Here is a 14,717-nt window from a genome sequence, read left to right on the forward strand (position 1 = left end):
AGATTGTTAAGCGAGGAGTAGCGATGCTCTGCTTAGAATCGGCTCTCCGCAAATCGTGTGTGCACAAGATGCAGCTTGCCTTTGACAATCAGATTTCCCGTCTTAAGACGGCAGGGTTCCCTGACTCGATGGTAACGCCAGTGGTGGAAACCCTCCTGCAGAAGGTAAAAGGATCTAGGGGCAAAGCAAGGGTGAGGACGACTTCTATGGCCATAAGACCTGAAGTAGTACCGTATATCCACAGGGTCGCTCACAACCTAAGGAAGGCGTCAGGCAGGTTTGCAGTCCCCCTTGTCTTTTCAGCCCCTTTTAAGCTGGCGCGGCTCTGCCCCCGCACCTCCCGTGATCCTAATGGAAGGCTAGGTTGTGGTAAGAACCACACCAAGCCGTATTCCAAATGCAATGTAGGGGCGCTATAACGTAAAACTATTCCAAACTTTTCTATTCCAATTCTGCTATCAGTCCTCCACGATTGGTCAAAAACTTTTTCGACCACCCCCACTTCACCTGTCTGTCACGCGACGTCACCAAAACCACGATACCTCCCCATCTGGTATCATATGTACACACTGATTATGCATGACTTAACAGAAAAAAGAAAAACAGTTATTTCTGATTCGACGCCTTTTGGCCATTAGCCCTCGGCTATTGGTGAAAAGTCTTCGGGCTGCACCCACTTCACCTGCCTGCACGCGACGTCACAAAACAGCAAGAACTCACCGCGTCAAAGTGACGTGTACGTGATAAAGATGCATTAATATGCCGAACAAAACTGAATTTTCTTCGGAATAGTCGCAGGCTGCCCCGTTCCGAAAGGAATAAAAGATTGCTGCCGCCGATCGCTCAGACGCTGGCTACTCGCAGCTGCCGGAGAGCATGGGTGTATTTGCGTATAATAATACTTCTTGCGTTGCCATGCAAAGTTTTCGAGCACTTTCGGCAAGTTTACCCCCTCATTCTGCCAATTCTTCTTTGCTAAGGGTCCGTTTTAGCGTCATAATTGAGCTTCCGTTGCATGCCGCCGCGATTTTCGACCAGCCACCGCACGCTAAGTAAGGGAAAGCTGACCAATCGTAGACGCCGGCACCACCCTCTTCATCTGGTTATCGACTTTCAGTGCAGTGGCTCGGCCCCATCGAATCCCTCTCCACTTGAGCGTTCTCCTCGCCTCCAGTCAGCCAATTAGATACGACGAGCCGCTCAGTGTAGGCAATGTTATTCGTTTTTCAAGCAAACAAAAATGACCTCCTATGAACGAGGAGAGCGTTTGATTGGTCTGTTCAGACAGCCCTGCGGGTGACCGCCCGGTGCTTGCGTTGGTGGTTACGCAAGTTTGACGTCAGGAGATTGGAATAGAAACATATTGGAATAGTTTTACGTTATAGGGCCCTAGGAGTTGTGTATGAAATCCCCCTGGCCTGTGGCAAGTCCTACATAGGGCAGACTGGACGGTGCCTAAATGATCGAGCCAGGGAGCATGAGCAAAAGTTAAAGAAAGATGAGTTGGCGCACTTACCTGCGCACTGCAATGCCTGTCGCTGTGCACCTCTTTTTGAGGAGATAAAGATTCTGGGCAGAAGCCATGACCAGACTGCACGTGAACTGATGGAGGCTTACCATATAAATAAGAAAGGCGAAGATTGTGTTAGCGATACCTCCATTAGGTTGTTTCAAGTGGAAATAGATTTCTTTGATAATTGGTTGCCACGATAAGCTGATGTGCATTCTTGTTTGCCGCGATCTGCGCATGTTCCTTTTGCCTATGTATGCCCACTGGCTGCTATGAATAAATTAGTTGAAAGTTACCGCCTGTGCTGTTTATGTGTTTTCTTCCTATGTCCCCGTCTTTTTTGCGGTCAATATGATTTGCACCCTAGCCTCACGCCTCACAGGCTACAACAACAAGAACAGTACCACCCTTGTGTAACGCGACTACCAGTGAAAGTGAAACCATCAGTGAAGTACCTGGAGTTCTTGTAGAAGTCTCACAGACCAGTCAGCAACATGTCTAGAAAGGAAATCACCAAGGTAACCAACACACAATCCAGCACAGGAAAATAAGGGCCTCCATCTAGGCGGCGAAGCACGCACTGCACCTCAGAGGCTACCTACGTCGCCACTGAGGTAACCAGCCCCGTGGAAGGTGCATGCGCTGCTCCGGTAACGATGACCGCTCTCGAAGAGCAGCTCTACGCACTCATCAATCACGGGCCATACCAACATTGTGTCTTATGGTGTGCCGTGCTAGGCATTACTGCGGTGTTTATGGAGATGATGGCGTACCGAATCATCGCCCGGCCCGTGAACCACTGGTGCCGCCCTCCCGATGAGCTGGCTCACCTCACTGCTGACGCCTGGAAGAACCTGTCGGTCCCTGTCGAGCCCGATAGAAGCTACAGCCAATGTACCGTTTATGTAATGACTTCAATGGTGAGCATTCCCTGCACGTTCGCACAGTGTAGCTTTCCCGTTATGTACAGTAATCGAAAGTCAAGATGCATAGAGGTCGACAACTGGAAACACAAAATTTTACCGACGATTGCCATACTCCCTAATTCGTAATTTGAACGCAGCACTGTACACGTTTTAATTTCGTGATATATTGGCTGGGGCGGACAATCTATCTCGTGCGGCACGTTGCAAAGGGAGCGAGGTGTGGCGGGTCTGCCTCGCTAATCGGGAGATTGCGAGAGGCAGCGCATGGGCGATACGCGCGGGCGCGATTCTACGCAGCCGCCTCAGACAGACCTTCGCTCATGCGGGGAGAGAGAGAGAGATGCAAATGAAAGGAAGGCAGGGAGGTTAACCAGACTTAAAACGTCCGGTTTGCTACCCTGCACTAGGGGAAGGGAAAGGGGAAATAAAGACGGAAAGAAGAGCGAGACAAAAATGAAAGCATGCGAAAAAAAAATATGAGAAGGGACGAAATGGGGTCATTAGAGTCTTTCTAATAGGCCACTGTCACGTAGAAAAGTCAACAGAGCCTTGACCGACTTTTGCTGCGACGACAGTTCACGTCGGCATTCCAAAACTGACTGTTCTGAAAGTGGCCTGTCGTCAAGGCGCGCCAACGTGGTCGCTAGTGACAGCCGGTGCGCGCTGTATCGAGGACAGTGGCAAAGCACGTGTTCGATAGTCTCTTCGCCGCCGCAGTGTCTGCAAGCCGCGCTGTCATCCATACCGACTCGGAAGGCGAAGGATCTTGTATAGGCGACACCAAGCCACAGTCGGCAAAGTACAGCTGTTTCGAGTCGAGAGAGTCTAGGCGGGGGTCGAAGTCGAAGGGATGGGTCCAGTCGGTGTAGACGTGTATGCTTTAGGCTGGGTGTGTTCCATAAAGTTTTGATGGCTTCATTTGCAAGCACACGAATTTTCGTTGCAGCGTCTGTTCTTGAGAATGGAATGGAGTCTTGTAAGCCCTCCTCGTGTGCAGATCGTGCTGCTGCGTCGGCAAGTTCATTGCCCATTATGCCACAGTGGCTTGGAATCCACTGCAACGTGATATCGTGTCCTTGCTCGACGAGGTGGTGAAGCAGCAGAATGCAGTGCTCACGCTCATGCAGTGCTTTGTTCCCATATGGGGTATCGGCGGCGTCAACGGTTAACAGATGGCGCAGGCTACTCTGGCGCCATCTCGTAGCCATCTTCGCCGCGGAGCCCGTCTTTCGCGGCACTACACATTTCTTCTCACGCTTTCGCCATACTCTCCTCCTCCGCTTTCCTCCTCGCGCTCTCTTCGACATCACCGTATTTCATACCTCGCTGCACTGCGCCTTCGTTAGTTCATCCTTCGCTGTGCTCGTTCGCTAGGTCGCGCTGAGGACGCCGGCCCCGACGCTCGCCGCAGGAACAGGCGCCTCTAAAGGCGCGTACACGCTAGCGGAGAAACTTAATAAGGAGAAACGTGCGCGGCGCGCCAACGGTGTCAAAACGCAGCTGGATGGGTGGATGGATGGATGGATGGATGGATGGATGGATGGATGGATGGATGGATGGATGTTATGAGCGTCCCCTTTGGAACGGGGCGGTGGGTTGCACCACCAAGCTCTTGCTATTATACTGCCTGATGTCCTACCTAAGGTAAACAATAAAAAATAAAAAAATAAACACTATACACTCTCACACCCAAATTTTCTGATCTCCCATTGCTAACTGCGCTATTGTACGTCTCCTTTTTTTTGTCGTTTCCCTACTTTTCGTCCACCAATCCTCCAATCGCCTCTTACTAATGCCTGTAGCGGACATGTTTACTTTTCCACTGCTCCCGCTGAATCCAAGCGCTTCTAGGAGGCCAGTGGTGTCTAAATCGCCCGCTGGGTAGACGTCTTCACATTCTAATAAAACATGCTCCATAGTCTCCCTAACTTTACCGCAGCAAGCACATGCTTCTTGTTCCTTCTTATATCTCGCTTTATAGGTGCGTGTTCTAAGGCATCCCGATCTCGCTTCGAAAAGTAGTAAGCTTCCCTTTGAGTTTTCATAAATTCTTTCTTTCCTGATTTCGTTTTTTCGTCTTAAGTAGTTACTCATGTCAGGTTTCCTTTCCATTGCCGCCATCCATGAGATTATTTCAGCCTCTCTGACTTTCCGCTTAACCATCTCTGTTGCTGTGTTGCCCACCCTACAGGCCACATACTTGCTGGTAAGCTTCCTAGTTTTTTTTCTCCATCGTGAATCAATGTTTTTCCTCTACAGACACCTGGACACTCTCCCAGCCCATTTACCCTCTACCATATTCCTCAGGCGTTCTTCGTACTCAATTTTCGTTTCAACACGAATGAAACGTCGAAAACACTGCGCATGCGACTCTACCGGCTCTACGCGCACTCCGCAAACATCGCAGATCGCTTTGGAGATAGGCGGCCGCGCGGCCGCGCCGTGGGCAGCAGCCACAAAACAAGAATGCCCCCCCACCCCCCTCTCTCTCTATCGTGTCACCCCCGTGCCTCGCGAGTAAAAGGTGACAGCGTGCTTCCGGCCCGCCTTCATCGCTTGCACACGCGAGATTGAGCCGCGATTGCCGGTCCACCCTGTCAAGCTTCCACTCGCACATACAGCATACGGCGCGCAGGGCACGATTTTATCGACCTCGGCCTTTATAGCGAAGCTCACGGCAACGGCGACGGCATAAATTCTCCCGGAGTGTACATATAATTGCTATCGCAATAAAACAATCGCGAACCATGACAATCGAAACAAGCGCGACAGGAGAGGCGAGGCGAGGAGACGATACTACGAAACGAGCGCGGCGGGTAATACCACAGTACAAATGGTCGGGCGGGTCCTCATGAAACCAGTTTCCTCCGCGATAGGCTCAGCGTTTTCGACGGTACTCATGCCGGACAATTGCTGTGCTGTCAATTGCGTAAACTGACATAGGCTGTTGGACGTGTTCTGCTGGTGTAACGGCGCACGGTAAAGTTCTAGTGAGCCATCACACGATTCACGTCTGAGCAAGGCAAGCCTGTGCTCTGGTAACAGCACGACACCAGACATTCGTGTCGCACTTGCCGCCCTACGAATGATTCGGCAGTCTCGGCGCTGTTTTATTCTGCCGGTGTGTATATCGCAGGGTTTTTACCATTGGGCTGAACAACATCTTACCGCATGCATCGCGGAAATGGCTGTACGGTTTCGTGGCGTCAATCAAAAAGAATGGATCCACAAGGCCCATTGTAATGCATCTCAGGAGTCCAAAGCGTCGCATTCTCAATGTCGTATTATCAGAACTCATTTGAGTGTCGCATTATCAGAACTTGAAGTCCTTTTTAAGCAAGTAAATTAAGCTTTCTACGCCTGAAAAAAAAAAAATACGTGCTGCGTCCCATTGTGCTTTTACTCCCACGTATCCTGCCATGCGCCACGTCTCGAGAGAAAAGCAAACACTCAGCAGCGCATTCGCAGTACGCGTGCGCAACTTCACAGGTTTTTTTTTTTCATCATAATGAGTTTCTTGTAGCGCCCGCTCTTCATTGATTGCAAGCAAGTGCATGAGTATGCTGACCACCTTATTCGCGTCGAGCTACGGGCGAGTTTATTCTGAAGAATGTTCCAGCAGCGGTCACACAGATCTTGACCATCTGGATCAATGTAGTGACCAAGCTGTTCGGCTAAACGCTGGTGGATCTTTAAAATTTCGGTTCTATGCTTTCTCGTCGATATGGACGGAGAAGAGCCTGAGAGTCGAGAAGCGGCGGCAGCGCGTGTTGCCCGTCAAAGTTACTTGAAGTGGCGACCGCTAGAGGGGTCGCTTAGTGGAAAAAAGGTAAAAGAAAGGACCACTATAGCAATCTCGCAGAAATTGCGCATCGTCGAAAAATTCCGGTGAAAGAGCTAGAAATAGGTTCATTCATCGCGCTTAAGCTTAGTTAAAATATTTCTCTCGCCTGGAGCACTTTAAACACTAATGAAACTTTGACTTAAGTTTTCTTCCTTATGTGGTGCAGGAAAGTCCCGAAAACCTGCACAAGCAACGCTGTCGCAGCTGGGATTACGGCATCAAGGACTGGGGCGATAGCATCGTGAGCCGATTCGACGTTGTGTGCGACCGCAAATTTCTGTTCACCGTGGCGTCGCTTTTACCGACCCTAAGCTACGCTGTGCTCATGCCCGTGGCGGGGCTTGCGGCCGACCGACTCGGCAGGAAACCGGTGAGCACGATCTCCGGCTGCATACTTCTCGTCGCCGCAGTCGGCTGCAGCGTCGCCGTCAACTACACCATCTTCCTCGTAAACCGCCTCGTGCTTATCACGTGCGGCGCCTTCTCGTACCTGACGACGTTCGTCTTGCTATACGAAGTAACCGGAAGCGCTCAGCGCTGGGTCGCCACGCTTCTCCACATGGCGGTGGCAGCTACCGCAGTTCCGCCGTTCTTGAACCTCCTGTCCGCACAGGAGCCGTGCTGGTCGCTTGCCCACGTCGTCTTCATCGTCCCCAAGGCCGCGTTCGCCACGTGGTGCTCACAGCTGGACGAGTCACCCGTGTGGCTCCTCGCTACACGAAGGGTAAACAAAGCCAAGCGAGTGATCCTCGCCGCTGCACGGTTGAACCACGTGGACGAGGAGAACGCCAAGGAGCGCTTGCAAGCTCTGTGGGCCGAGCTGAGGAAGACGCAGCACAGTGACGATACGTCGATGTTGCCGAGCTCACCGTCAGACGCCATCTCAGAGGCCATCAAAATGCGTCGCCACGCCACAGCCGCCTTCTTCTCGAGGTTCGCGTGTGGCGGCGCCTTTTTCGGTCTCATGATCACCGACACGCTGTCAAGGCTCTATTGGCAGGGTGCGCACGTTGTTTTCTCCGTGGTTTGCTACATCGTCATAACGCGGGCGATGAACAGCTACGGCCCGCGCCACACGCTCCAGGGCCTCCTAGCCGCCACTTGCGCGAGCGCCGTCGCGAGGGCAACTTCCGCGTACGTCGGCTTCGACACCGCGGCCGCCTGCGTACGCGCGTCCATGAAGATCCTGGCATCTGGTTCGGTGGGCGTCGTCATCTGCTACCTGGGGACATTTTCCCGGCGCAAAACCGGTGCACCGGCGTGGGTCTGTCGATTGTGATCGGCGGCACCGGGTCGATCATTGCAATCTCCCTCGCCAGCGTTCGTACCGTGCGCCCGGGCTTCGTATTCGACGTCTTTTACGCCGCCATGATGCTGCTCAGCATCTTCGCCGTCCAGTGGCTCCCGGAAGTGTTCATCGAGAAGCCGCGTTCTCCATCCGTTACGAGTCCCGATGAGCGTAAGATGGCTATGCAAGCCTCTCTGAAGCACAAGAAAAAACCGCGCGCCAGACAACACCGTGAAAGCAAGACAAATGTTGGACGAGGACCCTTTTCCTGAATGGTTGCACTTCGTTTATCTGTGCGTCATTTCCCCTGTTGAAATCGTTTAAAAGAGATGCGTGTACTTTTGACAGACTTTGGTACTGCTTAAAAAATAGAATGGCACTTTAATTTTCCTATTAGTTTCCTGAGTGTTGTGTGTTTGCACTCGCTACGGCGTACATGTGTTCAGGCAGCGAACAGTGGAAAAAGTAATCTGAACTCTACGGTGCCAACAACCGTCATTCGCATGTTTCGTTCCATTGTAGTCAAGACCTAAATGTGGTTCGCACTTCAATAATAGCCGAAAATATGAAACACCAAGAGAGAGAGAGAGATGCAAATGAGAGAAAGGCAGGGAGGTTAACCAGACTTAAAACCTCCGGTTTGTTACCCTGCACTAGGGGAAGGGAAAGGGCATGAAAAGACGGAAAGAAGAGCGTGACAAAAATAAACATACATTGAAGTGCATGTGTCAAGGCGACTTTATTTCATCACATAAGTCGCGCTTTTTACGTGTCCTCAGAAACAATTCAACTTGTGGCAGCCGTTCACATTAGTTTGGTTTAGTGGTTCATCCTATAGTGGTCCCCTTCACATGCTCTCACATTATTGAGGAGCCACCGAGAACAGATCTTTTTGCATGCACAAAAAAATCGTTGGTTGAATTGTGCTCAAAGCAAAAGTCATATTACATTTCATTCTGAAGGAGTGACGTTTCAGATATTTCATGCAGTCTTATGTTACCAACAGTGGTTGATGCGTTCAGGAAAAGAGTGCTCGAGATCAGGTTGCAGTGAATGATGTTCTATTGCACACTCCTTATTGATGCCCACAAGATTGTCGTTCATTGCTTCAACACTAAGGAAGAGGACCTTAGTGTTGAAGCAATGAACGACAATTTTGTGGGCATCATTAAGGAGTGTGCAATAGAAGTCGGTGTTAACTCCGTTATACAGGATACCAGTAAGCTATCGCAGGAGACGAAAGATCTGATCAAGAAATGCCAATGTATGAAAGCCTCTAACCCTACAGCTAGAATAGAACTGGCCGAACTTTCGAAGTTAATCAACAAGCGTAAGACAGCTGACATAAGGAAGTAGAATATGAATAGAACTGAACATGCTCTCAGGAACGGAAGAAGCCTAAAAGCAGTGAAGAAGAAACTAGGAATAGGCAAGAATCAGATGTATGCGTTAAGCGACAAAGCCGGCAATATCATTACTAATATGGATGAGATCGTTCAAGTGGCTGAGGAGTTCTATAGAGATTTATACAGCCCCAGTGGCACCCACGACTATATAATGGAAGAGAGAATAGTCTAGAGGAATTTGAAATCCCACAAGTAACGCCCGAAGAAGTAAAGAAAGCCTTGGGAGCTATGCAAAGGGGGAAGGCAGCTGGGGAGGATCAGGTAACAGCAGATTTGTTGAAGGATGGTGGGCAGATTGTTGTAGAGAAACTGGCCACCCTGTATACGCAATGCCTCATGACTTCGAGCGTACCGGAATCTTGGAAAACGCCAACATAATCCTAATCCATAAGAAAGGAGACGCCAAAGACTTGAAAAATTATAGACCGATCAGCTTACTGTCCGTTGCCTACAATGTATTTACTAAGGTAATTGCAAATAGAATCAGGAACACCTTAGACTTCCGTCAACGAAAGGACCAGGCAGGATTCCGTAAAGGCTACTCAACAATAGACCATATTTACACTATCAATCAGGTTCATCACTATCAATCAACTTTCATTGATTACGAGAAAGCGTTTGATTCAGTCGAAACCTCAGCAGTCATGGAGGCATTGCGGAATCAGGGTATAGACGAGCCGTATGTAAAAATACTGGACGATATCTAAAGCGGCTCCACAGTCACCGTAGTCGTCCATAAAGAAAGCAACAAAATCCCAATAAAGAAAGGCGTCAGGCAGGGACGTACGATCTCTCCAATGCTATTGGAATTGGGGATAAGAGTTAATGGAGACTACCTTAGTAACTTGCGATTCGCTGATGATATTACCTTGCTTAGTAACTCAGGGGCCAACTGCAATGCATGGTCACTGACCTGGAGAGGCAAAGCCAAAGGGTGGGTCTAAAAATTAATCTGCAAAAAACTAAAGTAATGTTTAACAGTCTCGGAAGAGAACAGCAGTTTACGATAGGTAGTGAGGCACTGGAAGTGGTAAGGGAATACATCTACCTAGGACAGGTAGTGACTGCGGATCCGGATAATGAGACTGAAATAATCAGAAGAATAAAAATGGGCTGGGGTGCGCTTGGCAGGCATTCTCAGATCATGAACAGCAGGTTGCCATTATCCCTCAGGAGAAAAGTGTATAACAGCTGTGTCTTACCAGCACTCACGTACGGGGCAGAAACCTGGAGGCTTACGAAAAGGGTTCTACTTAAATTGAGGACGACGCAACGAGCTAAGGAAAGAAGAATGATAGATGTAACGTTAAGGATAAGAAAAGAGCAGATTGGGTGAGGGAACAAACGCGAGTTACTGATATCTTAGTCGAAATAAAGAAAAAGAAATGGGCATGGGCTGGACATGTAATGAGGAGGGAAGATAACCGATGGTCATTAAGGGTTACGGACTGGATTCCAAGGGAAGGGAAGCGTAGCAGAAGGCGGCAGAAAGTTAGGTGGGCGGATGAGATTAAAAAGTTTGCAGGGACAACATAGCCACAATTAGTACATGACCGGAGGAGTCGATTTTAATGAAGAGAAAGGAGGAGAGGTCGGCCTGGAGAGCGTGTCTCTAGCCTGCTACTCCTCACTGGGGAATGGGGAAGTGGGAAATACAGGGAAAGGTAGGTGGCGGATGATTATGATATGGTACAATGAGATACTATATACACGTTGTCCAATATGCGGATGCGCACTGGAGACGCGCTACACTATGAGTAATCTTGTCCTTACAAAAAGTAATCTTGCCACAGAAAGTTTTTGCGCAAACACATTTCGCACTGACTACACGTCTCACAGTTTCTAGAGGCGATCCGGGTAGTTGGAGAAGTATGGGAGAGGCCTTTGCCCTGCAGTGGGCGTAATCAGGCTGACGACGATGATGATTATGATGATGATGATGATGATGAATGATGTGGATGACCGACATGAAGGTAGCCACACCTTTAACGAAATGACCGTTTATTACCGCGAATCGAGGCGAATATATCCATCCCCGCATGAGACACTGACAGGAATGCCCGTCGCTAACCTCAGGAGAGTACAGACTAGGTCTGTACTTAGTCCAAAAAGACTAGCGGCAATGACCGGTTGTGAATATCCACCAAACTGCAAACATTGTAACTGCCCCCTGGCGGACGAAGATCACATCTTGTGGGGATGCCAAAAGAACCCTCCCCCGAGAGAACTCTTTAGGCGAGCTCCTTTACATGAAGAGTGGGAGATGAAGACGAAAACTTCCAACCCACAAGACCAGATACGGTTGGCGGAATGGGCTGATAGCGTCGCGGCGAAGCAGACGCCACTCTAGCCCACACCCCTGGGAAAGAAAACTCCACTCAACCTTGGCAATAAAAGTTGTTTCTCTTCTCTGTCTAATTGAACGTAGTTGCATCAAGTTGCACGCAACAAGCTGCACTGTTGTATCAATGGGAAGAAAACGTAAGTACACTAGATGTTCGCATCTCACTTAACTAATTTTCTATATATGCCATTTCAGCGTTATTTTAATAAATAAGGCCGCATTGGAGATGCACACTCTAACTTCACCCTCCTTGTGAATTTCAACTCGCCACGTTCGTCGAGGACTGGGCGAGCACTGTCCAGAATATGTGTGAGGTGAATAACACGTACGAAGGTTCTCTAGACAAGAGAAATACGTTTAAGCGTTCTGAAAGACGACGCAACTTCGGGCATAGAAATTAAAGCTACAGGCACATTTATTCAGAATGACAAGGCCCAAAAGAGAAGAGGACAAAAACGGCATACGTCACGGCGAGGGAGTGGCGTATTGGTCTGAGCGTAGCAAAATATTTCAACGCCTTTGCTGCACATCTTGCTGCCCATCTTTTTTGCAGTGACCCTCCTTGCAGGTTCCATCGTAGAAAGGTTTCTGCATATTTCGGAAGAAAATAACGTAAAGCAGAAGTAAAACAGTGGAATAATAATTGAAGAAAAAAAAAAGATCAGTGCATATTTGGATAGCGTCCAGTTCAACTGAACGAACACATTGTTCAATTAACACAACGGCTTTATTTGACAAGAAATCTACCTCAAAAACACGCCCAGGGAAAGTATATGCTAAAGAAGGGACCTAATTAGGCGTCCGCACTTATATGCATGCACACGAATTTGTTAATTTACAGAGAGTTACTCGCAGAGAGGCTGACGCCTGACGGGGACCGTAATTTATGTACCCAAGATGTGGCCCTGTGCTTTGAATGACGCCTGCCGCTCGTTAGTGTGCGGTTATACAGCCTCGCACTGACTCAGTACTTCTACTCAGAGGTTTTTTTGCTAGTTTTTTTTATCGTCTTGGTGCTTGAGGTGCCAATCAGAAAACAATGAGAAAAAAACCAGAAAACTACGTTGCCTGTCCATTGTTGTCCGCGCTCTTCGTAAGCTGCACTGCTCGTCGGCTCAGACAGCAAGTTGAATCTGTCACCTTTGTCCTGGGAGACTGCGCTGACCACCTCAGACCCGCAAGAGCAGCCAAGGCTGATCCAACATGCACGCGGAGTGGCGCGAGCCAATGGGGCCCTGAACTAAGGGCTCCACCCTATGAGGAAGTTTCCGCACCTCATAAGAAGTAGATGTTATCTCTCTCTCTCTCTCTCTTTCTTTCTCTCTCTCTTTCTCTCTCTCTCTCTCTCTATGCCAACTAACCTAAATTTCATCTCTACTTTTGATTATTATTCGCTCTGTAGTACAGGCAACAAACGATCGAGCGCGGGAACACACATTTGGATGATTCCAGTCGGAACTCGACTGCTATATACCTTAGCTGGTGTATTAACTATGCGTAAGCAAAAAGTACAAAAAAACATTTCTATAGTCCTTGTTACATTGTCCAAATTGAGATCAACATTGCCAGACGTAAGTGGTGTGAAACGCACGAAGTATCGCTGCCATTATTAATTTTTTTTTTTACTTAGCATGAAGACGTGCTAGACTTTGTTCTACACGACGTGAAGTGCACGCTAAGCCACTCACTTATGTTGTCGAACAGAAATCTGCTATACAAATGCGAGTACCACAAATTTCGGTCTGCAACCTATCTGAAACGTCAGTATGTACCTGTATCCTTTAATGCATTGCTGCACTGAAATAATTCCGAATTTGATGCAGATACAGATATTGCACTTTGTGAAATATATCGTACCACTTGAACACTATAGAGTTTCTTATATTTAACATGACCCTTTCATACAACCTTTAAAAAGCAACAGTTGGGGCGCTAAAACTTAAAACTATTCCAAACTTTTCTTTTCCAATTCTACAATTAGCCCTCCACGATTCGTCAAAACATTTTGGAGCCACCACCCACTGCTCCTGCCTGTATCAAGCGACGCCACGAAAACCACGAAAATGCCCCACCTAATATGATTGGGCACAGTGGTTATGCATGATTAGACCGAACAAAAGAAAAATAATAATTTCTCATTCGACAAAAGCGTAGCAGTTTGGGCGAGTTGGTATGTCATGACTTTTTTAGGCTTGTAGCGCAGCTCAGAACCAGCAGAAAGGAAGGTGGAAAGGATAATGAAAGGGAGCGGATATTAGCGCTCACCGCGTTCTCCGTTCCCTTTCATTATCCCTTCCGCTTTCGTTTTTGCTCGTTCTAAGTGGCGCTGCAAGCCTTAGAAAAAATATCATTCGACGCCTTTCTCGCCATTAGCAAAAATTAACCAATTCTTTTTGATGAAGCATTTTCGAGTTGCGCCTGTTTTGCCTGTCTGTCACACGACGTCACAAAACCGCGAAAACCTAATCGCGTCAGAGTCCCGTGTACGCGTTAAAGACGCATTAATATGCCGAACAAACCTGATTTTTTTTTCAGAATAGTGGGAGACTGCGCCCCATTTCGAAAGAAATAGATCGTGACTGCCCGCCGAACGCTGGGTCACTGGCTACTCGAAGCTGATAGGAGCATGGATTTACTTGCGTATAATAAAATATTTAGTGTGGCAGTATAACGTTATCGAGGCATTTCGGCACGTATACGACATTGCTCTGCCAACTCTACTTTACTCTACTGAGCAAATGCCGTTTAGCGGCATTTTTAATCTTCCGTTGCACGTCGATGAGCCACCGCAAGCTAAATAAGGGGAAGCGGTCCAGCCGCAGACGCCAGCACCACCCTCCTCAAACGGTTATACACTTTCACCGTTCTGGCTACAGCCCATCGAAACTCTCTACACTTCAGCGTGCTCATCACCTCTTCTCAGCCAATTAGATAAGAAAAACTGTTCAATGTAGGCAATGCTACTCTCTTTGAAAGTAAAAGAAAGCGGCATCCTATAAACGAGAAGCGCGTTTCATTGGGCTTTTCAAACAATGCTGCGGGTAACAAACCGATGCTTGCGTCCGTGGCTACGTAAACTGGGCGTCAGGAGATTGGAATAAAAACAGATTGGAATAGTTTTACGTTATAGGACCCTTTTTCTATCCATAGTCACGCGTAGGTTCGGCTGCTACTTTGTTGTTTTCCAGATGAGTTGTATACGCATCAACTGTTAGCCGCCGCTTTACCATAAATAGGGAGGCAGCTTACAGCTTTACGTATTGGCTCAGCCGTTCTTGCGCGAACTCCAGGACTAATGCAATACAATTTCTTTGGGGATTTGTTTTCGTATAGCTGTCATCGTCTTCACTGTGGCTTAAACTTTGTAGCTTAATCATAATCAAAAGGAAGATGGAGAAA

The 14,717-nt window shown here is 48.3% G+C and overlaps 1 protein-coding gene across 1 annotated transcript; it reads left to right on the forward strand.

Moving 5' to 3' along the window:
- Window positions 1-1,875: 1,875 nt before the first annotated feature.
- On the forward strand, window positions 1,876-7,964 carry LOC139055461 (organic cation transporter protein-like). The gene is made up of 2 exons (XM_070532946.1): window positions 1,876-2,430; window positions 6,447-7,964. The coding sequence occupies exons 1-2, from the start codon at window positions 2,167-2,169 to the stop codon at window positions 7,557-7,559; spliced, it is 1,377 nt and encodes a 458-aa protein (XP_070389047.1). The 5' UTR covers window positions 1,876-2,166; the 3' UTR covers window positions 7,560-7,964.
- Window positions 7,965-14,717: the final 6,753 nt, after the last annotated feature.

The sequence above is a fragment of the Dermacentor albipictus genome, chromosome 2, assembly GCF_038994185.2.
Source record: "Dermacentor albipictus isolate Rhodes 1998 colony chromosome 2, USDA_Dalb.pri_finalv2, whole genome shotgun sequence".
Lineage (NCBI taxonomy): Eukaryota > Metazoa > Arthropoda > Arachnida > Ixodida > Ixodidae > Dermacentor > Dermacentor albipictus.